The sequence below is a fragment of the Ranitomeya variabilis genome, chromosome 3 (genome assembly GCF_051348905.1).
Source record: "Ranitomeya variabilis isolate aRanVar5 chromosome 3, aRanVar5.hap1, whole genome shotgun sequence".
Classification (NCBI taxonomy): domain Eukaryota; kingdom Metazoa; phylum Chordata; class Amphibia; order Anura; family Dendrobatidae; genus Ranitomeya; species Ranitomeya variabilis.
This window is the reverse complement of record NC_135234.1, coordinates 407,228,402-407,256,265: the sequence shown is the minus strand read 5'-3', so window position 1 is coordinate 407,256,265 and position 27,864 is coordinate 407,228,402. Positions and strand designations below refer to the sequence as shown.

At 46.5% G+C, this 27,864-nt stretch overlaps 1 protein-coding gene across 10 annotated transcripts in view; it reads left to right on the top strand.

The window, feature by feature from the left end:
* Positions 1-27,864, top strand: part of BCAS3 (BCAS3 microtubule associated cell migration factor) — a 1,590,540-nt gene that overhangs the window by 180,758 nt on the left and 1,381,918 nt on the right. For all 10 annotated transcript variants that reach the window (XM_077296228.1, XM_077296227.1, XM_077296225.1 and 7 more), the window contains one exon: positions 2,378-2,450. In XM_077296228.1, the coding sequence (XP_077152343.1) occupies positions 2,378-2,450 (73 nt within the window). The remainder of the gene's footprint in view (positions 1-2,377; positions 2,451-27,864) is intronic.

Below are 27,864 nucleotides of genomic sequence, written 5' to 3'. Positions count from 1 at the left end.
AATGCTGTAGTGTTATATGACAGAATTAAAAGGATTTGGGAGTTTAAGAAAAGGACTTTGCAACAGGATTTCAACTCTTTGTATATTTGATGGATTTGGCTGGATTTTTGTTTTTTTGTTTTCAATCATTGAGCTGCATTAAACAAAGAGTGTTGAGCAGGTGTGCATATCGCCAGCATATTCCACCAGCACAGACGCAAATACAATTCCAGATATCAAAAAAAATTAATCCATCACAACCTATGGATTAGACTTTCACCCACACACGCAATTGGAGTGGATACTGACTCCATTAAGCAGAGCACGTGTTTGCAGCACAATCAGGGAGACTGCAATTAATCTGATTCCATCTCATGGCCTTTTACTGATGAAATATTTGCAGGTACTGCTTATGGATTCGTGTAGTTTATACAGTTAAATATTGTGGTCAAGTCTTTTTTTATCAGTATAACAATTATTTTTTAGCATATTTTTCTGATAAAAAAACAAACAAACGGTTGTTAGAATATTTAGGAATAATTGTGATTTTAAATGTTAATTCGGATTTCACAAATAATGAAGACAACATATAATATTGAAAAGAACTGTTAATTCATGTGAACCAAAGCAATGCCTATCCAATTCTAAAGCTGCATATTATTAGGTTAAATGAGCTGTGTAGGATGGTCGGAAGGGTGAAGAATGAAGATTAGTTCCAATAGAATGGTCGCCTCCGTTCAATTGTGGGGAAGAATAGCAGCAAAACTCCAAAAATCCCGGGACTCACGTGTAGAATAATGCTCATTGAATCCAATACATAGAATGTCCACAGAAGACATTTCAGCCCATTCAAGGCTTTTGTCAATCGTGGAGAATCGTTACAAACAAAGTTTATGTAAGACAAATCCAAGGGAATTGCATCATAATCATTAACACGTGAAGGGTGAAGCTTGTCTGTCCGAAAGTGATGGCAGAGAAGAGGAGACACATCATTCATAGATAGCACCGTCTGATTCTGCCACCAAATTGGCCACATTCTATAGGAGTTCACCATTAGGACAACTTTTCATATCCCCGTTAGGACAAATGGATGTCAAAGAAAGGCGTTCTCTACTATAAATTCTCCGGTAGAGAATTTGAGAAAAATTTTTTGCAAAAATTCTCACTTGTCATCCATATGCAATCAACATTGTTTTTTTTGTTTTTTTTAAGAGCTACAGCTATTAATAATTTACAAGTCCATTTATAGTTTCTTAATAATTTTTTTCTGTATAAAAAAAAAAAAAAAAAAAAAAAAAAAGGATGCTATGCATATGCCATCCGATTCTTTTTTTTTTTTTTTTTTTTTTTTTTTTTACACACCCATAGACTTTAATGAGTGAGTCTCATCCCATTTATGGAGGAGACTAGTTACTAGTGCATGCTGCAATATTTTTCATACATAGATTCGGCCCATGAAAAAAATTTGCTCGTCTGCAATGCCCGATTGAATACTATTGGATCGAGTGCAGTCCATTTTTTTTCTTTTGTGGACAGCACTCAGACTGAAAATATGGTCTTATGAACAAGCCCTTATAGTGTCCAATGTATGGAATTACTATGCTGGGTTTCCTGGTTTCTGTCTGTACAACCATTGGTTGCTACATTAAGCTTATGCCACAAGTGATTTCTCATCATCCAGGATTTCTCCTGGTCTTGTGCCTTCCAGTCTCTTGCAGGAAAACTTTGGATTTAGCAGGATAATTCAATGATTTTATTAGCATTTTGAAGTTTATAGTTACTTTCTTTTAGAAATAAAACCAAATTAGCAGGTCTTGTTCAGCTCCTTGTAGTTTTAGCCAAGATGAATATGCATTGTTATAATACATGACATATGGCAGCTAAAAATGCAATTTTTTTTTTATAATTTAATATTAAAGTTTGATTTGCTTATTCTGCTGTATAATTCACATTGACTTTTGAAATATTTTATTACAGTATTTTTCTGGGTTATTATTCATATGTACTGTTTTATTATTTTATTATATTTATGGGTAATTATTCATATTTAGTAGCCATATTTACCTATACAATTACCTACTCTGCTAATAACTGAAGGTCTAGCATATGTTATTTTATGAAGATCATTACATTCGGTAGTCATTGCTTTAAATTAAAATATGTTTATATGCTTTGCAGTTAATTGTATAGATCATATAATATGCATTAGTACCATTTAGTCTCATGCAAGCATTTGAGAATAATAAATACTGTAATGGCAGAGACTCCGCACTGAGGGAATGAGGCTCCTCTGAATCTCAGCCTCCACTGATCAACATCGTGTAGACCTTTCTATTTGTTTGTTTTATTTATTTATATATATAATACAGTTTCATAATGTTCTAATATTCTTTTGTAGGTACACAAAAGGCTGACAGTTTTTCGGAAAAAAGACCACTACTTGGAATGTGCAAAAGTACAGGTTCTTGCAGGTAAGACCCTATTTTGGTTTGTAAGACTGAGTAAATAGATTTTTGTGTCTTTTCCCTTTGTTATTGCTGCTTTTTGCAGTCTTGTTTATATGTCTGATCCTGGACACTTGTGTTGCGCCACTGCCCATCTTTTTTATTAACTGAGCATCCATTCACAAGAGCGATCTGAGGCTCAGTTTTGGATTTCGGAAAACTTAAAAATGACTGACACAATGTGGAAGGCCAGAGTGACCCCGTTATAAATCATTAGTGCCGATCACTGCAGGGACCCATTGTACAATGATTCCAGAATGGCATTTTACTTGACTGTACAGTGAGTACATCGCCCAACCGTCTCTAACAGTCCCCTAGACATTGAGTGATACTGTACATCTGTGCCTCATTCAGTCTCCTCTGGCAGGGGGCCTGTGAACCTCAGTCTGGTGTTGGTGGAGCCTCAAATATACCTTTATCCTCTAGGAAATGAACTATTGTGGTGGGGTAATACCTTGTTCCTCAATGTGATAAGTTCACAGTCCTGGTTGTGCATCATTTCTTGAAGCAAGCATGGCTGTCTTTAGACCTAATTAGAGCCTCTCTGTACTTCGCATCCATATTTTATCTTTAGATGGATTCTACAAACCTGTGTAGATTATATTTACAGGCTGCAGCTTTTTCCATGTAGTGTAATGAACGCTGCTGAACCAGATGACAGCCTTGACTGTGTGGTGCACACTTGGAGACACCACCGCAGTACTGCTGGTGTGCATTAATGTGTTGCAGATCTGTTTGAAATTAGGTAAACTTTACATTTTGTTGGGTGAATGCTTGTCAGAATGTATATAATCCCAGGAGCAAATCTGATTAGATTAGAAGCACTGTTTATTTCTAGTTTGCCAGCGAATGTTCTATTCTGGTTGTTTGCTTGTAGGATTTGTACTAAGTTTCTGCGACCAAGTAACTTGATGTATTTGTGTATATATGGCCTAGCTTTATTCCGAATATTTAGATAAATGCGCTTCTCTATCAGCTCTCCGTACCCTTAACCTTTCCTTGGGTTGTTATTTTATTTACTCTTTATGTTCTGGAAAGAGTAACACAAATTAGGACTTTAAAACAATGAGACGTGAAGCGAAAATGATTCATCGACTTGCTATCGAAATGTTATTGTGAGAAGTTTACTTTACTGGCTTTGGGTTCGTGATATTTTAAGGAAAGTATGTCAAAATATTTTGCCATCCGTTTTGTCTTAATTTAACTTGAAATAGGCAATAATAGAAAGTATATTTTGAGCCCAGAATTGGACAATACAAGACAATGCTGTGTAACTGTGATGATCCCGAAACCATGAATGATAGACTGTGGTTTTTTTAAGGATACCTGAATAATTTAGATATTCAGCTAGGGTTTACCGTGTATCCACTTTCCAGGAAAGTGTTAAGTTATGCAGTGAAGATGGCATGAGTTTCCAGCAAGATGGGGTACCACCACATTATGGCTGTCAGGTCCGAGCATTCCTACATGAACAGTTTCCTGGAAAGTGGGAATGGTCATCGTGGGCCAGTTGAATGGCCACCAAGGTCTCCCGATCTGACCCCCTTAGACTTTTACCTTTGGGGTCATCTGAAGGCAATTGTCTGTGCTGTGAAGATACGAGATGTGCAGCATCTGAAACAACCGATACTGGAAGCCTGTGCTAGCATTTCTTCTGCGGTGTTGATATCAGTATGTCAAGAGTGGGAGAAGAGGGTTGCATTGACAATCCAACGCAATGGGCAGCACTTTGAACACATTTTATAAGTGGTCATAAACTTGTAAATAACTCATGAAGGAATAAAGTTACGTTAAAACCAAGCACACCATTGTTTTTCTTGTGAAATTCTCAATAAGTTTGATGTGTCATATGACCCTCTTCCCATTGAAAAAAATAAAGTTGGATCCAAAATGGCCGTCTTCAAAATGGCCGCCATGGTCACCACCCATCTTGAAAAGTTTTCCCCCTTCCATATACTAATATGCCACAAACAGGAAGTTGATATCACCAACCATTCCCATTTCATTTAGGTGCATCCATATAAATGACCTACCCTGTATATGTAGTAGGTGTAATAATAATAATATTAGCGAATACCTCCAATTAGAAAGGTAGTATTTGTTCTTCTCAATTGCTATGTCATGTACCCCATGTGCAGGCATTGCAGGACCTTAGGTATCCATAGTTACGACCACTCATATAGTAATAGTTCTTAGTGGTCTTAACCTTGGATACCTAAGCTACTGCAATGCACTTGGGATAAGTGACATAGCGAATCAGAAGAGCTATGCTACATTTCTAATTGGATGTTTTTGCTATTATTATTATTATTATTATTATTAATAAACCTACTACATATTGGGATAGGGTCTTGAAGATGTGAATACTCCTTTAACACTTTGCAGAATAGATGTGAAAATCACATGGAGAAGATTATCTGTTTAGGTCATTTGTTCATACAAGAGTATGTTAAAGAGGACCTAGAATTAGGACAAAATTGGCCAGTTTTTGTTCTTATTTTTTTCCGTAAATCCTCTATACAGTTCCATAAATATGGATCTTTTCGTTTAGTGCAAGGTTTTATGGTCTTTTCCGTGAGGTTGTTCCCTGTTGGATTCCCTTTGGTCGTATCTTTAAACGTTCTGCATTATTACGCTGTGAGCAACGCCCTTTTGGTGAAGACCATCAAAATTAGCTCTAAGGCCTCTTTCACACTTCAGTGTTTTTGTTTCCGTCCAAATACGTCGTTTTGTGAAAAAAACGGATCCAGCAAATGTTGCTTCTGGATCCGGTTTTTTCTTATAGACTTGTATTAGCGACGGATGGCCTCACGTTTCATAGGCAGCATCAATAGTAAAAAGTTGGTCACACTTGTCAAACACTATGTTTGACAAGTGTGACCAACCTGTCAAACAGTTTTCCAAGCGATGCTACAGATCGCTTGGAAAACGCTAGCATTCTGCAGTCTAATCACACTTGTAAAACGCTAGTATTTAGCGGGAAAACGCATGCCAATTCCGCATGCGTTTTTCCCGCAGCAGGGAGTTGCAGAATTGCCTTGGAAATTTCTGCAGCAATTCCGGACGTGTGCACATAGCCTTACGGGGTAATGTTTTACCAATGGTTTTCTTGGTGACTGTGCTCCCAGCTGCCTTGAGATCATTAACAAGTGCCCCTCGTGTAGTTTTAGGCTGATCTCTCACTTTCCTCATGATCAAGGATACCCCACGAAGTGAGATTGTGCATGGTGCCCCATATCGATGTCTATTGACAGTCATTTTGTATTTCTTCCATTTTCTTACTATTTCACCAACAGTTGCCTCCTTCTCACCCAGCGCCTTACTTATGGTTTTGTAGCCAATTCCAGCTTTGTGCAGGTCTATGATCTTGTCCCTGACATCCTTATAAAGCTCTTTGGTCTTGCCCATGTTGTAGAGGTTAGATTCTGACTGATTAATTGAGTCTGTGGACAGGAGTCTTTTAGAAAGGTGACTATGTAAGACAGCTGTCTTTAATGCAGGTAACGAGTTGATAATTAGCCTCTAACTGTTCTGTATGAGCCAGAACTCTTAATGGTTGGTAGGGAATCAAATACTTATTTCTCACTGCAAAATGCAAATACATTTATATGATTTATACAATGTGATTTTCTGGATTTTATTTTTGATATTCTATCTCACAATGTTAAAATTAACCTACCCATATAATTATAGACTGTTCATGTCTTTGTCAGTGGGCAAACTTACAAAATCAGCAAGGGATCAAATACTTATTTCCCCCACTGTATGTACAGAGGGTACGGAAAGTATTCAGACCCATTTACGTTTTTCACTCTTTGTTTCATTGCAGCCATTTGGTAAATTCAAAAAAGTTCATTTTTTTTTCATTAATGTACACTCTGCACCCCATCTTGACTGAAAAAAAAACAGAAATGTAGAAATTTTTGCAAATTTATTAAAAAATAAAAACTGAAGGGAAAAGCTGTGTCTGTCAGCAGTGTCCAGAGCATGGAGCAGGTACCAGGAAACTGGTCAGTACACCAGGAGACGTGGAGGGGGCCGTAGGAGGGCAAAACTCAGTAGCAGGGCCGCTACCTCCTCCTTTGTGCAAGGAGGAACAGGAGGAGCACTGCCAGAGCCCTGCAAAATGACCTCAAGCAGACCACTAACATCCATGTGTCTGCTCAAACTGTCAGAAACGGACTCTATGAGGGTGATTTGAGCGCCCGACGTCCACAACTGAGTGTTGGACTGTAAGCAGGTCAATTGGTGTTTCCAGAGAGCACCAAGATTGGCAGATTCCACATTGGCGCCCTGTGCTGTTCACTGATGAGAGCAGGCCCACACAGAGCACATGTGACAGACATGGCAGAGTCTGCAGATGCCGGTCAGTAATGGTGTTGGGAGGCATTTTTTTGGAGGGTCACACAGCCCTCCATGTGCTAGCCAGAGGTACCCTGACTGCCATTAGGTACCGGGATGAGATCTTCTGAGCCATTGTGAGACCATATGCAGATGCACTGAGCCCTGGGTTCTTTCTGATGCATGGTAATGCTAGGCCTCATGTGGCTGAAGTGTGTCAGCAGTTCCTGCTGGATGAAGGCATTCATAGTATGGAGTGGCCTACCCATTCCCCAGACTTGAATCCAATCGAGCACATCTCGGATCATGTCTCATTCCATTCACCAACGCCATGTTATACCACAGAATGTCCAGGAGTTGAATGATCCTTTAATCCGGGTTTGGGAGGAGACACCTCAGGAGAACTTTCGCCACCTCATCAGGATCATAACCAGGGATTGTAGGGAGGTTGTACAGGCACATGGAGGCCACACACACTACTGAGTATCATTTCATTGTCTTGAAACATTTCCACTGAAGTTGGATCAGCCTGTAATTTGATTTTCCACTTTGATTTTGAGTATCATACTAAATCCAGACCTCCATGGAATACTATTTTTTTTTAATTACATTGATCACTTTTATGTTTGATCTAGTTTTATGTATCATCCCTTGTAGATTGAGAGCCCTCGCGGGCAGGTCCTTTCTTCTGTACCAGTTGTGACTTGTATCGTTTAAGATTACTGTACTTGTGTTTATTATGTATACCCCTCCTCACATGTAAAGCGCCATGGAATAAATGGCGCTATAATAATAAATAACAATAGTAATGTATAGAGCTCCTTTGCAGATATTTGAGTCTTGAATAGTGTTGAGCATTCCGATACCGCAAGTATCGGGTATCGGCCGACATTTGCTGTATCGGAATTCCGATACCGAGATCCGATACTTTTGTGGTATCGGGAATCGGTATCGGGATCGATATTAATGTGTAAAATAAAGAATAAAAATAAAAAATATTGATATACTCACCCTCTGACGCGCCCTGGTTGTAACCGCCAGCCTCCGTTCATAAGAATGAGCACTTGAAAGTCCTTAGATGATGTCGCGGCCTGTGATTGGTCGCGTTGCGGTCACGTGACCGCTCCGCTACCAATCACAGGCCGCGACGTCATCTAAGGACTTTCAAGCGCTCATTCTTATGAACGGAGGCTGGCGGTTACAACCAGGGCGCGTCAGAGGGTGAGTATATCAATATTTTTTATTTGTATTCTTTATTTTACACATTAATATGGATCCCAGGGCCTGAAGGGGAGTTTCCTCTCCTTCAGACACTGGGAACCATCAGGATACCTTCCGATACTTGGTCTCCCATTGACTTGTATTAGTATCGGGTATCGGTATCGGCGATATCCGATACTTTTCGGGTATCGGCCGATAATATCCGATACCGATACTTTCAAGTATCGGATGGTATCGCTCAACATTAGTCTTAAATGCTTCCAACTGCAAACTCCCTATAACCTGTTGTCTTGCTTATCAAGATCGCTGAAGAAGAGGAATTACACATGACCTTTAGATCAGATGCTGACAGTGTTTGTATGGCACAATTTTGCAAACATAGCTTAGAATATAAAAAAAAATGTGAAAAAAGTTTTAATTCCTTAACCAACCCACTGCCCCTCTTGTGGAAATCTCTGATACTAGGATTCCTTGGTGTTCCATAGGATTTTGTGGTGGTGGCGGGAGGTGCATAGAGTTAGCAGGATCATATCTCCATAGATAAAACCACAGGCTAAAATATCCTAATATTTTTTTTATCAAGTCACTTTACAAAAGCTCAAGCAAACTTTAACAAAATATATATTAAACCTGTAAGGTTAAATTATGGCTTTTTGAGCTCTTTCAACACATTGTTTTTTCTATTTCTTCAATACCATCAAATTTGCATTTTCTGCTTTACCTTTACACAACCTGGTCAGAGTTCCTTCAGAAATCCCACATGGACAGAATTTAACCAGATATTCTTTTCCTCTTTGGTTTTCCTTTAATTTGCAAATCTTGTAATCTAAGCCTGCAGTTGACTGAAGCAACATCTGAACCAACGGCGGCGGCGAGTGCCAGCCAAAAAATACAAATGTGTTTCACATTTCTTCTTTAAGGCCTACATCCTTTTTGGTGGTTGAAATAAAACTGGTATTTTTAAATGATATACAGTAAAAGCCCTGAAAGTCCTGCAGTAGTTTTACAAACCTCCTCTTAGATGGAAAGACAGATTACAAGAAAGAAAAGTTGCTTCTATCTCACAATAAGGGCTTGCTCACATTTCCTTCTAAAAAATTGGTCCTGTACTCATCCAGGAGAGTGGTACTATTTTTTCCCACTTGTTATCTGTGGGCAGTCTGTATATAAAGCGTTTTTTTACTCAGCAGCTATTAATCATTTACAGGACCATTCACAGTTTTCTATGCTACAGAACTGTAATGTATCTGTAAAAATCGGATGCCATACTGATTGTCCTAATGGCATGCAATTTTTTTCTGACACCCAGACAATTTAGGAGTCACATCGCATCATGCTGCAATTTTTTTCTTACGCCAAATACAGCTAAGAAAAAACACACAGATCTGCAGTGTCTCATTGAATAACATTGGACCGAGCTCAATAAGATTTTTTTATTGGATTGCACTCATCCGATTTATACGCAAGTGTGTGGGAGCCCTACAACTAAAGGTACCTTCACACGAAGCGACGCTGCAGCGATAGCGACAACGATGCCGATCGCTGCAGCGTCGCTGTTTGATCGCTGGGGAGCTGTCACACAGACAGCTCTCCAGCGACCATCGATGCCGAGGTCCCCGGGTAACCAGGGTAAACATCGGGTTGCTAAGCGCAGGGCCGCGCTTAGTAACCCGATGTTTACCCTGGTTACCAGCGTAAAAGTAAAAAAAACAAACAGTACATGCTCACCTGCGCGTCCCCCAGCGTCCGCTTCCTGACACTGACTGAGCTCCGGCCCTAACAGCAGAGCGGTGACGTCACCGCTGTGCTTTCACTTTCACTTTAGGGCCGGCGCTCAGTCAGTGTCAGGAAGCAGATGCTGGGGGACGCGCAGGTGAGTATGTACTGTTTGTTTTTTTTACTTTTACGCTGGTAACCAGGGTAAACATCGGGTTACTAAGCGCGGCCCTGCGCTTGGTAACCCGATGTTTACCCTGGTTACCAGTGTAAAACATCGCTGGTATCGTTGCTTTTGCTTTCAAACACAACGATACACGGCGATCGGACGACCAAATAAAGTTCTGGACTTTATTCAGCGACCAGCGACATCACAGCAGGATCCTGATCGCTGCTGCGTGTCAAACTAAACGATATCGCTAGCGAGGACGCTGCAACGTCACGGATCGCTAGCGATATCGTTACAAAGTCGTTTCGTGTGAAGGTACCTTAAGCCATTACCAGCAAAGCTAAAGAAATGAAGCACAATTACTTCAAAGATAAGAAAGTGTAGCAGTAGATTACCTGACCTCAGCCTCTCCTTGCACAACATTATCCCCTCCCCCATTTTTCATACTTATTTATATTTCTTCTCGCCTTTCTTCCAAGAGCTAAGATTGGTTAATTTTTCCACTGGCACAGTCATGTAGGGCTTTGTTTTTGTTGGATGAGTTGTAGTTTCGATTTCCTTCATTCACTTTACAATAAAATGTACTGGAAAAAAAGGGAGGAAATTCTAAGTAGGGTGAAATGATAACAGTAGGGAACCCTATCCCCCCAAACACACATTGTTTTTTGGGTCTTGTTTGTACGGCGTTCATTGTGTGATAAAAATTGACATGGCAGCATGATTTTTCAAGACAGTACGAGTTACATTAATACAAATTTTGTACAGCTTTATTATTTTAGTATTTAACCCCTTAACGACCGTCGATTTGCCTTTTAACGTCAGCAGTTAAGGGTACTTGAACCACAGCGCCGCTTTTTAACGACGCTGAGGTTTAAGTCTATTGCGCCCCCCAGAATCGGAATTTCTCCGGGGTCTTGGCTACCGGGGTTAGCTGAGAACATGATTCGGGTCGGTTTTTACTGACCCTGGTGTTTTGATCGCCATTATTAAAGCTATAACGGCGACCGCAAAGAAAAAGGTCAGATTTTCCATTTAATTTCTCCTCTGATGTGATATCACAACAGAGGAAAGAGAAATAGGGTCCCCCGATCGACCTCCTGGTACCTCTGGTGTCCAGGCATCCCCCGGGCCGCCGGCGTCTTCTTCCGGGAGACAATGGTGGGCGCATGTGCAGTGCGCCTGCCGAGATCTGCCGGCTGGCACCCGGCAACAATGGGAAATTTTTCCTATTGGTTCATTTTGATCCTCCTTATAGACCCTATCACAGTGATCAAAATTAAAAAAAAGTAAAACAATCGTAAATAAAACCCCTTTTTATCATCCTCTTAGTTAGGTAAACATAATTAAATAAAAAATATATATTTATTTCCATTTTTCCATTAGGGTTAGAGTTGGGCTAAAGTGAGTTGGCTAAAGTTAGGGTTGGGCTAAAGTGGGTTGGGCTAAAGTTAGGGTTGGGCTAAAGTTAGGGCTATGTTAAGAGTTATGATTGTTATGGTTGGGATTAGGTTAGGGTTAGGGGTGTGTTAGGGTTAGGTTTGTGGTTAGGGTTGGGATTAGGGTAAGGGGTGTGTTGGGGTTAGGTTTGTGGTTAGGGTCGGGGTTAGGGATGTGTTGGGGTTAGGTTTGTGGTTAGGGCTAGGGCTAGATTTGTGGTTAGGGTTATGGTTAGGGTTGGGATTAGGGTTAGGGGTGTGTTGGGGTTAGGTTTGTGGTTAGGGTTAGGGTTGGGATGAGGGTTAGGGATGTGTTGGGGTTAGGGTTATGGTAAGGATTGGGATTAGGGTTATGGATGTGTTGAAGTTAGGGTTGAAGTTAGAATTGGGGGGCTTTCCACTGTTTAGGTACGTCAGGGGGTCTCCAAACGTAACATGGCGCCACCATTGATTCCAGCCAATTTTGCATTCAATAAGTCAAACGGTGCTCCCTCCCCTCTGAGCCATGCCATGCGCCCAAACAGTGGTTTTTCCCCACATATGGGGTATCGGCATGCTCAGGAGAAATTGCACAACAAATTTTTTGGTCCAAAGTAAATTTTTTGTGAAAAATGTAAAATGTAAATTTTTCCTTCCACATTGCTTTAGTTCTCGTGAAGCACCTGAAGGGTTAATAAACTTCTTGAATGTGGTTTTGCGCACCTTGAGGGGTGCAGTTTTTAGTTTTACTTTTGGGTGTTTTCTGTTATATTGACCTCCCAAAGTCACTTCAAATGTGAGGTGGTCCCTAAAAAAATTTTTTTTTTTACATTTTAAACCCTTATATCTTCCTAACAAAATAAAATGTTGTTTCCAAAATTGTACTGATATAAAGTAGACATGTGGGAAATGTTATTTATTAAGCCCTTTCTGACCTCGGACAAGATAGTACGTCCGAGGTCAGAAGCCCCGCTTTGATGCGGGCTCTGGCGGTGAGCCAGCATCAAAGCCAGGACATGTCAGCTGTTTTGAACAGTCCTTGAGACCTCTATGGTTACTGATCCCCAGCAGCTGTGAGCACCACCCTGTGGACGGCGCTCACAGCACACCTGCAATTCTGCTACATAGCAACGAACATCAGATCGCTGCTATGTAGCAGAGGCGATCGTGTTGTGCCAGCTTCTAGCCTCCTATAGGAGGCTATAGAAGCATGGCAAAAGTAAAAAAAAAAAAAGTAAAAAAAATAAAAAAAAATATAAAAGTTTAAATCACCCCCCTTTCGCCCCAATCAAAATAAATCAATAAAAAAAACCCTACACATATTTGGTATCGCCGCGTTCAGAATCGCCCAATCTATCAATTAAAAAAAAGCATTAACCTGATTGCTAAACGGCGTAGCGAGAAAAAAATTAGAAACGCCTGAATTACGTTTTTTTGGTCGCCGCGACATTGCATTTAAATGCAATAACGGGCGATCAATAGAACGTATCTGCACCGAAATGGTATCATTAAAAACGCCAGCACGGCATTCAAAAAATAAGCCCACAACCGACCCCAGATCATGAAAAATGGAGATGCTACGAGTATCGGAAAATGGCGCAATTTTTTTTTTTTTTCAGTAAAGTTTGGAATATTTTGTCACCACTTAGATAAAAAACAACCTAGTCATGTTAGGTGTCTATGAACTCGTACTAACCTGGAGAATCATAAAGGCAGGTCAGTTTTAGCATTTAGTGAACCTAGCAAAAAAGCCAAACAAAAAACAAGTGTGGGACTGCACTTTTTTTTGCAATTTCACTGCACTAGGAATTTTTTTCCCGTTTTCTAGTACGCGACATGGTAAAACCAATGATGTCGTTCAACTCGTCCCGCAAAAAATAAGCCCTCACATGGCCAAATTGACGGAAAGATAAAAAAGTTATGGCTCTGGGAAGGAGGGGAGCGAACAATGAACACGGAAAAATGGAAAATCCCAAGGTCATGAAGGGGTTAAGTATTTTGTTATGTCCTTAAATCACTCTCTGATTTAAGGACAGAACAATTCAAAGTTTGAAAATTGCAAAATTTTCGCCATATTTCTGTTTTTTTTAAATAAATAAACGCAAGTCCTATTGAATAAATTTTACCACTAACATGACGTACAATATGTCATGAAAAAACAGTCTCAGAATCAGTGGGATCCGTTCCAGAGTTATCTATATATATGAGGCATCGTGATTACTCGCTAATCCCGCCCCCTGCACAGTAGCTCCGCCCCCCACCACATCACCACACATAATCCTGCCCCCCACCCCATTACCACACACAATCCCGCCCCCACATTACCACACACAATCCCGCCCCCCCACCCCCATTACCACACATAATCCCGCCCCCCACCCCCATTACCACACATAATCACGCCCCCCACCACATTACCACACATAATCCCACCCCCACCACATTACCACACATAATCCCGCCCCCCACCACATTACCACACAATCCTGCCCCCCGACCACATCACAGATAATCCCGCCCCCCACCACATTACCACAGATAATCCCGCCCCCCCACCACATTACCACAGATAATCCCACCCCCCACCCCATTACCACAGATAATCCCACCCCCCACCCCATTACCACAGATAATCCCGCCCCCCACCCCATTACCACAGATAATCCCGCCCCCCACCCCATTACCACAGATAATACCGCCCCCCCACCCCATTACCACAGATAATCCCGCCCCCCACCCCATTACCACAGATAATCCCGCCCCCCACCACATTACCACATATAATCCCGCCCCCCACCACATCACCACAGATAATCCCGCCCCCCACCACATCACCACACATAATCCCGCCCCCCACCACATCACCACACATAATCCCGCCCCCCAACACATCACCACACAATCCCACCCCCCAACACATCACCACACATAAGCCCGCCCCCCCACCCCCATTACCACACAATCCCGCCCCCCCACCCCCATTACCACACATAATCCCGCATCCCCACCCCCATTACCACACATAATCCCGCCCCCCCACCACATTACCACAGATAATCCCGCCCCCACCACATTACCACACATAATCCCGCCCCCACCACATTACCACACATAATCCCGCCCCCGACCACATCACACATAATCCCGCCCCCCACCACATTACCACAGATAATCCCGCCCCCCCACCACATTACCACAGATAATCCCGCCCCCCACCCCATTACCACAGATAATCCTGCCCCCCCACCCCATTACCACAGATAATCCCGCCCCCCCACCCCATTACCACAGATAATCCCGCCCCCCCACCTCTTTACCACAGATAATCCCACCCCCCCACCCCGTTACCACAGATAATCCCGCCCCCCCACCCCGTTACCACAGAAAATCCCGCCCCCCCACCCAGTTACCACAGAAAATCCCGCCCCCCACCCCGTTACCACAGATAATCCTGCCCCCCCACCCCATTACCACAGATAATCCCGCCCCCCCACCCCATTACCACAGATAATCCCGCCCCCCCACCCCATTACCACAGATAATCCCGCCCCCCCACCCCATTACCACAGATAATCCCGCCCCCCCACCCCATTACCACAGATAATCCTGCCCCCCACCCCATTACCACAGATAATCCCGCCCCCCCACCCCATTACCACAGATAATCCCGCCCCCCACCCCATTACCACAGATAATCCCGCCCCCCACCACATCACCACAGATAATCCCGCCCCCCCCCACCACATCACCACAGATAATCCCGCCCCCCCACCCCATTACCACAGATAATCCCGCCCCCCCACCACATCACCACAGATAATCCCGCCCCCCACCACATCACCACACATAATCCCGCCCCCCACCACATTACCACACATAATCCCGCCCCCACCACATTACCACACATAATCCCGCCCCCCCACCACATTACCACACATAATCCCGCCCCCACCACATTACCACACATAATCCCGCCCCCCACCACATTACCACACATAATCCCGCCCCCCACCACATTACCACACATAATCCCGCCCCCACCACATTACCACACATAATCCCGCCCCCCAACACATCACCACACAATCCCACCCCCCACCACATTACCACAGATAATCCCGCCCCCGACCACATCACACATAATCCCACCCCCCACCACATTACCACAGATAATCCCGCCCCCCCACCACATTACCACAGATAATCCCGCCCCCCACCCCATTACCACAGATAATCCTGCCCCCCCACCCCATTACCACAGATAATCCCACCCCCCACCCCATTACCACAGATAATCCCGCCCCCCACCCCATTACCACAGATAATCCCGCCCCCCCACCCCATTGCCACAGATAATCCCGCCCCCCCACCCCGTTGCCACAGATAATCCCGCCCCCCCACCCCGTTACCACAGATAATCCCGCCCCCCCACCCCGTTACCACAGATAATCCCGCCCCCCCATCCCGTTACCACAGATAATCCCGCCCCCCCACCCCGTTACCACAGAAAATCCCGCCCCCCCACCCAGTTACCACAGAAAATCCCGCCCCCCCACCCAGTTACCACAGAAAATCCCGCCCCCCCACCCCGTTACCACAGATAATCCCGCCCCCCCCACCCCATTACCACAGATAATCCCTCCCCCCCCACCCCATTACCACAGATAATCCCGCCCCCCCCACCCCATTACCACAGATAATCCCGCCCCCCCACCCCATTACCACAGATAATCCCGCCCCCCCACCCCATTACCACAGATAATCCCGCCCCCCCACCCCATTACCACAGATAATCCCGCCCCCCCCACCCCATTACCACAGATAATCCCGCCCCCCCACCCCATTACCACAGATAATCCCGCCCCCCCACCCCATTACCACAGATAATCCCGCCCCCCACCCCATTACCACAGATAATCCCGCCCCCCCACCCCATTACCACAGATAATCCCGCCCCCCCACCCCATTACCACAGATAATCCCGCCCCCCACCCCATTACCACAGATAATCCCGCCCCCCACCACATCACCACAGATAATCCCACCCCCCCACCCCATTACCACAGATAATCCCGCCCCCCCACCCCATTACCACAGATAATCCCGCCCCCCCACCACATCACCACAGATAATCCCGCCCCCCACCACATCACCACACATAATCCCGCCCCCACCACATTACCACACATAATCCCGCCCCCACCACATTACCACACATAATCCCGCCCCCCCACCACATTACCACACATAATCCCGCCCCCACCACATTACCACACATAATCCCGCCCCCCACCACATTACCACACATAATCCCGCCCCCACCACATTACCACACATAATCCCGCCCCCCCACCACATTACCACACATAATCCCGACCACATCACACATAATCCCGCCCCCCACCACATTACCACAGATAATCCCGCCCCCCACCACATTACCACACATAATCCCGCCCCCCACCACATTACCACACATAATCCCGCCCCCACCACATTACCACACATAATCCCGCCCCCCCACCACATTACCACACATAATCCCGCCCCCACCACATTACCACACATAATCCCGCCCCCCACCACATTACCACACATAATCCCGCCCCCACCACATTACCACACATAATCCCGACCACATCACACATAATCCCGCCCCCACCACATTACCACAGATAATCCCGCCCCCCACCGCATTACCACAGATAATCCCGCCCCCCCACCACATTACCACACATAATCCCGACCACATCACACATAATCCCGCCCCCACCACATTACCACAGATAATCCCGCCCCCCACCACATTACCACAGATAATCCCGCCCCCCACCCCATTACCACAGATAATCCCGCCCCCCACCCCATTACCACAGATAATCCCGCCCCCCACCCCATTACCACAGATAATCCCGCCCCCCCACCCCATTGCCACAGATAATCCCGCCCCCCACCCCGTTACCACAGATAATCCCGCCCCCCCACCCCGTTACCACAGATAATCCCGCCCCCCCACCCCGTTACCACAGAAAATCCCGCCCCCCCACCCAGTTACCACAGAAAATCCCGCCCCCCCACCCCGTTACCACAGATAATCCCGCCCCCCCCACCCCATTACCACAGATAATCCCGCCCCCCCACCCCATTACCACAGATAATCCCGCCCCCCCACCCCATTACCACAGATAATCCCGCCCCCCCACCCCATTACCACAGATAATCCCGCCCCCCCACCCCATTACCACAGATAATCCCGCCCCCCACCCCATTACCACAGATAATCCCGCCCCCCCACCCCATTACCACAGATAATCCCGCCACCCCATTACCACAGATAATCCCGCCCCCCACCCCATTACCACAGATAATCCCGCCCCCCACCACATCACCACAGATAATCCCGCCCCCCACCCCATTACCACAGATAATCCCGCCCCCCCATTACCACAGATAATCCCGCCCCCCCACCACATTACCACACATAATCCCGCCCCCACCACATTACCACACATAATCCCGCCCCCCACCACATTTCCACACATAATCCCGCCCCCACCACATTACCACACATAATCCCGCCCCCCCACCACATTACCACACATAATCCCGCCCCCACCACATTACCACACATAATCCCGCCCCCCACCACATTACCACACATAATCCCGCCCCCACCGCATTACCACACATAATCCCGCCCCCCCACCACATTACCACACATAATCCCGACCACATCACACATAATCCCGCCCCCACCACATTACCACAGATAATCCCGCCCCCCACCACATTACCACAGATAATCCCGCCCCCCACCCCATTACCACAGATAATCCCGCCCCCCACCCCATTACCACAGATAATCCCGCCCCCCACCCCATTACCACAGATAATCCCGCCCCCCCACCCCATTGCCACAGATAATCCCGCCCCCCCACCCAGTTACCACAGAAAGTCCCGCCCCCCACCCAGTTACCACAGAAAATCCCGCCCCCCCACCCCGTTACCACAGATAATCCCGCCCCCCCACCCCGTTACCACAGATAATCCCGCCCCCCCACCCCATTACCACAGATAATCCCGCCCCCCCACCCCATTACCACAGATAATCCCGCCCCCCACCCCATTACCACAGATAATCCCGCCCCCCACCCCATTACCACAGATAATCCCGCCCCCCACCCCGTTACCACAGAAAATCCCGCCCCCCCACCCAGTTACCACAGAAAGTCCCGCCCCCCACCCAGTTACCACAGAAAATCCCGCCCCCCCACCCCGTTACCACAGATAATCCCGCCCCCCCACCCCGTTACCACAGATAATCCCGCCCCCCCACCCCGTTACCACAGATAATCCCGCCCCCCCCACCCCATTACCACAGATAATCCCGCCCCCCCACCCCATTACCACAGATAATCCCGCCCCCCCACCCCATTACCACAGATAATCCCGCCCCCCCACCCCATTACCACAGATAATCCCGCCCCCCACCACATCACCACAGATAATCCCGCCCCCCCACCCCATTACCACAGATAATCCCGCCCCCCCACCCCATTACCACAGATAATCCCGCCCCCCCACCACATCACCACAGATAATCCCGCCCCCCACCACATCACCACACATAATCCCGCCCCCACCACATTACCACACATAATCCCGCCCCCACCACATTACCACACATAATCCCGCCCCCCCACCACATTACCACACATAATCCCGCTCCCACCACATTACCACACATAATCCCGCCCCCCACCACATTACCACACATAATCCCGCCCCCACCACATTACCACACATAATCCCGCCCCCCCACCACATTACCACACATAATCCCGCCCCCCACCACATTACCACAGATAATCCCGCCCCCCACCACATTACCACACATAATCCCGCCCCCCACCACATTACCACACATAATCCCGCCCCCACCACATTACCACACATAATCCCGCCCCCCCACCACATTACCACACATAATCCCGCCCCCACCACATTACCACACATAATCCCGCCCCCCACCACATTACCACACATAATCCCGCCCCCACCACATTACCACACATAATCCCGCCCCCCCACCACATTACCACACATAATCCCGACCACATCACACATAATCCCACCCCCACCACATTACCACAGATAATCCCGCCCCCACCACATTACCACACATAATCCCGCCCCCACCACATTACCACACATAATCCCGCCCCCCACCACATTACCACACATAATCCCGCCCCCACCACATTACCACACATAATCCCGCCCCCCACCACATTACCACACATAATCCCGCCCCCACCACATTACCACACATAATCCCGCCCCCCCACCACATTACCACACATAATCCCGACCACATCACACATAATCCCACCCCCCACCACATTACCACAGATAATCCCGCCCCCCACCACATTACCACACATAATCCCGCCCCCCACCACATTACCACACATAATCCCGCCCCCACCACATTACCACACATAATCCCGCCCCCCCACCACATTACCACACATAATCCCGCCCCCACCACATTACCACACATAATCCCGCCCCCCACCACATTACCACACATAATCCCGCCCCCACCACATTACCACACATAATCCCGCCCCCCCACCACATTACCACACATAATCCCGACCACATCACACATAATCCCACCCCCACCACATTACCACAGATAATCCCGCCCCCCACCACATTACCACAGATAATCCCGCCCCCCACCACATTACCACAGATAATCCCGCCCCCCACCCCATTTCCACAGATAATCCCGCCCCCACCACATTACCACACATAATCCCGCCCCCACCACATCACAACACATAATCCTGCCCCCAACACATCACCACACTATTGTTATTAACTTCATTTTAAGTTAATTTACCACCTGCGTAAGCGCTATTGAATGTTGTCATTATTTACTTTAGTTTAATCACCAGCAGCGTTAATTAGATGGCAATGAGCGTGCCGAGCGTTAGCTGGCTGGAAACATCTAGTAACCTCATAAAATGACAGTGGTCTGAATTGCAAAAATTGGCTTGGTCATTATGTAACAAATTGGCTCTGTCACTAAGGGGTTAAATAGAGCTCATTACTTTGTTAAAAAATGTTTTATATTGTCATTTTCTGAGAATGGTTTTGTCGCACTAGGAGGACAGTGAGCGCACCCCACAGCAAATTCACACTACTCTTCTTTTTGCCACCACTCACAATTTTGATAGGACATTCACCACACACCCAACTTTCCCAAGCATCTGACAGGTACATGGCTTGCACTCTGGCATACACAGTATAGCATAGCTCCCAACTGTCCCGGATTCGGCGGGACTGTCCCGTCATGTCACCGCTTTTCTCCCAGCTTCTATACTCACCTCTCCGACACGTTTTCATTGCTCCTCATCGTGGGGCAGGAGTTGAACTTTCATCTCTGAGTTTGCAAGGTGTTGGTCTTCTAATGAGCCACAGCCCTCAATGATGTAGATAGGAGATTTTGCTAATCTTGACCTCTATTGCAGGTAATGAACACAGAAGCAGGTCGTACATGTCCATAGAGGTGCATTGTGTGTAACAATGTTTTTTTTATGGTGCCTGTATACTGAGGTGAAGAAAACAAAAATTGTTCCCATAAAAGTAGTAAAAATAATAAGCAATTACAAAAATGTAACTAATGTAAATAACCCCACAACCTTAACATTGCAGGAAGACTCTTAGGCTGCTGAGCCTTTAGCTCTGATGATGTAAAGGGAAGCATTTTGTGTACTTGATCTGTATTGCAGGAGCGGACTATAGGCAGATTATACTGATAGAAATACTTCTGTGTACAATGTATGTATTTGAGAATAAGAGATTTATTTCATCCTATAAAATTTATAAAAAATAATTATGAAAAACACTTCTTAAAGGGCCACTGTCACCCCCTCCAGCCGTTATAAACTAAAAGAGCCACCTTGTGCAGCAGTAACGCTGCATTCTAACAAGGTGGCCGGGCTGTTTTCGCATGAAATCCGGCGCCTGCGCTGTTTAGTACTGGCTGGGGCAGGCGCAGTCTGCAAGCCTGGCTGTGACGTCAGACGGCCAGAACTCACTGCGCCTGCACCAGACAATACTACACAGCGCAGGCGCCGGATTTCATGCAAAAACAGCGCGGAGGGGGCGGCGCCCGGCGCCCCTGAAGATTTGAGTGACGGCAGTGTGGCGTTTCAAGCAGGGGGGTGAGGACCTGCCTCCATGGCGAAAGACAGGTATTTTGGAGAAGTTATAAAACTCTTTATTTTGGGAATACATGCACCAAAAACTAAAAGAGCCACCTTGTTAGAATGCAGCATTACTGCTGCACAAGGTGGCTCTTTTAGTTTATAACGGCTGGAGGGGGGTGACAGTGGCCCTTTAATGAAAAAAATATTGTAATTTTGAATATGTTTTTTAAATAATAAACATTACAAATCTGCACATAACATGCACATATTTGGCCATGTAATCGTAACAACTTGCACAACACAGCAATCAAATTATTTGCGGGGATCGGTAAATGACGTAAAAAATAGCGTGATTGATATTTTTTCTCTATTAAACCCATAAAAAATGTAATAAAACTGTAATGCTAAGGCTGTGTTCACACATAGCATAAATGCTGCGTTCTTTCTGCTTCTTTTTTTCTGCAGGTGTTCGCATCACACAATGCAATTACAATCTTTTCCGAGTATTACGTGTTTGCTGTGTTTCTTTTATGTACTTTACCCCTTATTTGATGCGATTTTGGGGCAGATATGAAGCAGAGTTTATAACGCTTTTTTAATAGTACAGAAAAGTTTTGATTCTGCTCTTAAAAATGTAACTGCATTTTTTTCCCCAGCTTTTTTTTCTTTCAGAAGAAGATTATAGAGAAATAATGCACCAAAAACCGCAGAGTTCAGCAGCATCTTTAGACCACAGGGGGGGCAATGATTTCATAGAATCACATCCACTTTGCTTCAAAATTTAGACATGTAGCGTAAATTCTACATTTTTTCTGCTGATTTTTTTACACAGAGTTTCTGCTGTGTTTTACTGTCAAAGCAAGAATTTCATGACAATTGTGTTCCCCTGTGTGTCTAAAGACACCTCTGAACTGTCCTTTTTTGATGCTTTTTTTCTCTATTGTCATCTATGGTGAGCATCAAAAAATGCGTGTAGAAAGATAGTTACTTTTTTAAGTGCAGAATCAATGCTTTTCTGTACTATAAAAATACACATTAAAAACGCGACTTCACATCTGCACCAGAAATGCATCAAATAAAGAAGAGAAGATTTTTATTGTGTAGTTTGGTGCAGACATCTGCAGAAAACAAAAAGCACAGTATTTCTGCAACGTGTGAACATGGCCTTACAGACCCAAAAAAGCCAGACATTATATAGTGAAGCTACTTAAGGCTATGTGCACATGTTGCAGATTTAGATGCAGATCTGCAGCATTTTTGGCCCACAGATTCGCATGTAATCTGCAGTGTACTGCACAGCCAATGTTAATCTATGGGAAATGGAGATATGTTGTGCACATGCTGTGGAAAAATCCACGCAGAAACGCTTTGTATTTTTCTGCAGCATGTCAATTCTTTTTGCGGATCTGCAGCGTTTCTGCACCCATTGACTTCCATTGAGTCACGCTCATCCTCAGCAAAACCGCAGATGTAAAAAAGATTTGCGGATTTGCTGCGGATGTAGGTACTAGAAACGCTGCAGATCGGGAGGAGGGAAGTGTGTGGGCAGAGCTGTGTATGTGTGTGTGGGGGTCTACGTGTATCTGTGTGCAGGGCTGTGTTTGTGTGTGTGTGTAGGCAGGCATTTCTGATGGGACTAGTGCTCCCATCCGGCTATGAGTGCTACAGTGACACCATTAGCCATTGATGGAAAATTAGTCCCATCATCCGTCTAATGTGTTGAATGTTAAAAAAAACCCAAAAAACAACACATACAGTACACATATAGTACATACTTACCATATGCACCTAATCCCCGAAGCCATCGATCATCTGCAAATAAAATTAAAATAATAAGCAACAATATACTCCCTGTTTCCGACGTAATTCAATTAATAACGATTGTCCCACGACGATCTCTCGTGGAGAGCTGTCTCATCAGCAGATGCGACCACCCTCCAGGGGCTCCGGTGATACAATGACGGAGATAATCCTCCACACCGTATCACTCCGCCACCAACAGGTCACCTGAGTTCACCTGTCACTTGCAGCGCTACAGAGTGAGAATTTTCTCATGGCTGTATTGCTGCAAAGTGAACTCCGATGATACACTGCGGGAGAGTTATCTTCTGTCAGTGTGTCATTCGAGGCCCTATAGAGTGGTCACATCTGCTGATGTGACCACTGTATAGGGGAGATTGTCGTGGGACACTCGTTTTTAAAGAGGGACTGCGTCGGAACAGGGAGTATTTGTGTTTTCAATTTTTTTTGCAGGTGATTGATAGCTTTGATTGGATTAGGTGTGGAATAAAAATTACTAAAAAATGTGTAGTGTTTTATTTCATTAAAATACTTTTTTCTGGCTGTGTCTTTTTTTTTAACCCATTAATAACGATAGCATTAATAATGGATAGGCGTCTTAGGCCTCTTTCACACTTCAGTCTTTTGGCGTCAGTTTAAATCCGCCGTTTTCGTCAAATATTTTCCCATAGACTTGCATTAGCGACGGATTGTGACGGATGGTCGTCCGTTCCATCCGCCATGTGACGGATCCGTCGAGATTTGGCGGACGTCATTTAGACATTGACGGACATTATAACGTTTTTTGTCTGCTCCGAAATGGCGGTTCGCGATGGATCCGTCACGTCCGCCATTCAATAGAATAGCCGCCTATGGACGACGGATCCGTCGCGACCGTCATTTGGCGGATCCGTCGCCCCAATCCGCTTTTTCAATTGCGCATGCTCCAAAAAGTAGATACTTTTCCCAGACAACCCCCAAGTAACGGATCCGTCAAAAAAATGGATCCATTAGAACCGTTTTCTCAACAATTGTGACGGATCCGTCGATCCGTCACTATGTCGGAGCAGACTGACGCCAAACAACTGAAGTGTGAAAGAAGCCTTAGGCTACTTTTACACTTGCATTTTTTTGAATCCGTCACAATACGTCGTTTTTTGTGAATGCATAGACTTGTATTAGCGACGGATTGTGACGGATGGCCATCCGTTTCATCCGTCGTGCACTGAATCCGTCGTAAAATAGCGGTCCGTTGTGCAGAGCAGAGAAAACATTCATAGGAACGTTTATTGTGCACGTCGGAAAATCGGTCAGCGACTCATCCTGCGCTGCCCGTCGTCAGCTACAATGGAAGCCTATGGACGCAGGATCCGTCGCTGACCGTCACACACAGGAATCCAGTGACGGATCCAGTTTTTCCCCTCTGAACATGCCAGGAAGGATTTCTCTCTCTCTCTCTCTCTCATTTGAATTCCGGACATTTTTCCATTGACAAATAGAAACAACACAAACGACGCATCCGTCATTTTACTGGATCCGTCGCACATGTTTTTCACTATTTTCATGACGTTCGTCGATACGTCATTTCACTGCACGACGACGGAAACCAGAAAACGCACGTGAGAAAGTAGCAAGTAGCCTTATTGACGCCTCTCCATTATTAACCAGGCTTACTGTCACCTTACAATCAAAGGTGGCATTAACCCCTTATTACCCCATATGCCACCGCTACAGGGCAGTGGGAAGACAGAGGCTAAGTGCCAGAATTGGCGCATCGTACAGATGCGCCAATTCTGGGGCGGCTGGGTGCTGGTAATTTTAGCCAGGGGGGTGCAATATCCATGGCCCCTTTCTAGGCTATGAATATCAGCCCAAAACTGTCTGCGTAGCCTTTCTGGCTATTAATTATAGGGGGACCCACATAATTTTTTTGGGGGGTCCCCCTATTTTAATAGCCAGTAAAGGCTAAATATACAGCTGCGAGCTGATATTCATAGTCTGGGAAGCTTCAAAACTTGCCACACACGTGCACACTGAGAACAGTGCACACTGTCCTTCGTGTGCACAGATGGCCACCGGGGAAGAAACGGCGAGCAGGGGGGAATGAATGAAAGAAAAAAACGACGTTGGGTCCCCCCTATATTTTTAAACCAACAGGCTGCTATTCTCAGGCTGGTAAGGGGCCATGGATATGGCCCCCCAGCCTAAAAACAGCGTCCTGCAGCTGCCCAGAAAAGGCGCATCTATTAGATGCGCCAATTCTGGAGCTTTGCCCTCTTCTTCCCACTTGCCCTGTATTAACCCTTTAACAACTATAGGATTACTGTAGTAATGGAGAGGTTAGTTTTGCCGGGTTGGTTTCAAGTCATAGGGGTGTCACGGGGATACTGGGTAGACTAAGGCTGGTTACCTGGGCCCCTGCGATATCCCTCAGACTAGGGAAAACCCTGGCTGTCCCTCTCCCAGAATTTACGCTAATGGTGTGCCTGTCTGGGCCACCAGGCCTGACCCTGACTCCTGTTTCAGCCCTATGCTGAAATCTCCACCCACCACCCAGTGATTAGACCGCACACCAACCTCAACAGAAAGCACAGACAGGGAAAACTAAAAACGCACCACGCCGCAGACACACAGGAAAACACTATAACGTGCACAGGGCAAAACAATACAAATATAGGAAGGAGAAATATGACAAAGGATAATACACCACCAGATATGATATTTCTACTCCAAGACTACCACTCCAGACCGGAATCACTAGGCACGAGGCACAAGCTATAATCGGCGACTCCCAAAGTCCAGCAGAACTATTTAAAGGCAGTGGGCGAGACCAGTGGCGTAACTACAAAGCTATGGGCCCCGGTGCGAACTTCCAAATGGGCCCCCCCCCCCACATTCCCCTAGATACGCCTCGGACTGTTGCAGGAATCTCCTGCACTGCAACATGGTGGTGGGTGCCAGCACAGCCCGCACAGTGGTATATCCAGGACAGCCCGCACAGTGGTATATCCAGCACAGCCCGCACAGTGGTATATAGAGCACAGCCCGCACAGTGGTATATCCAGGACAGCCCGCACAGTGGTATATCCAGCACAGCCCGCACAGTGGTATATCCAGCACAGCCCGCACAGTGGTATATCCAGCACAGCCCGCACAGTGGTATATAGAGCACAGCCCGCACAGTGGTATATAGAGCACAGCCCGCACAGTGGTATATCCAGGACAGCCCGCACAGTGGTATATCCAGCACAGCCCGCACAGTGGTATATCCAGCACAGCCCGCACAGTGGTATATAGAGCACAGCCCGCACAGTGGTATATCCAGCACAGCCCGCACAGTGGTATATCCAGCACAGCCCGCACAGTGGTATATACAGCACAGCCCGCACAGTGGTATATCCAGCACAGCCCGCACAGTGGTATATAGAGCACAGCCCGCACAGGGGTATATAGAGCACAGCCCGCACAGGGATATATACAGCACAGCCCGCACTGGGGTATATAGAGCACAGCCAGCACGGGTATATACAGCACAGCCCGCACAGGGATGTATACAGCACAGCCCGTACAGGGGTATATACAGCACAGTCCACACAGGGGTATATAGAGCACAGCCCACATCTCATCCCACCACCCCCGATAATGGCCCCACAGTCCGGTTAAAAAGAAAAAAAAAAACCACTCTCCTCACCTTTCCTTTTGCCCGCGCTGCTCGTCCCTGCTCCTGTCTCGGTGGCTGCAGTCTGCGCAGGACACAGCAGGTGCGCGATGATATGACGTCATCGCGCACCCGCAGTGTACTGTCAGAGGCAGAGCGGGGAATGATGGGAGAGGGAGCGTCAGGTGACGCTCTCTCCGACATCATTGCATTGAACTATACCGGTGTCATAGACGCCGGTATAGTTAAATGCGGCGGCACTGGCGGGGGGTGGGGGGGAACAGTACAGCGGGCGGCCCACTACTGGCACCGGCTCTTCTGGCATTTGCCAGAAGTGCCCGATGGCCAGTCCGGCCCCGCAGGTCAGGGGCCGGCCCTGGGCCCCTGACCTGCGGGGCCCGGTCGCAATGGCGACCGCTGCGACCGCGGTAGTTACGCCCCTGGGCGAGACCCAGCCTCCAACCCGAGTACCAGCTAAATTAACCCCGGACAACCTAAATAAAATCTAGTAGGCGCCACTGAGCGTATAGTGGACGAATGCGGAATTACCACTGTCTGTCGGACGCCCTAGTGTGAATAGCGTCCGACATGACAAGGGGGGGCCCCACGTCGTTTTTTTCCTTTCATTCATTCTCCCCCTTTTCATGCTGCTCGCCAGCAGAGGAGGGGAGAACGGATGACAGCCGGCTTCAGCACCACATGCAGGGGAACTGCGCTTACTAGTGCTTCTTCCCTGGCTGCCGTCCATGTGGTGCTGATGCGGCACACGGTTGCCACACGTGTGCCACATGTAGTATGCACACGGACACGGATATCTCTGATACCGATATTTCCGGTACTGGAAATATCAGGAAGTGTG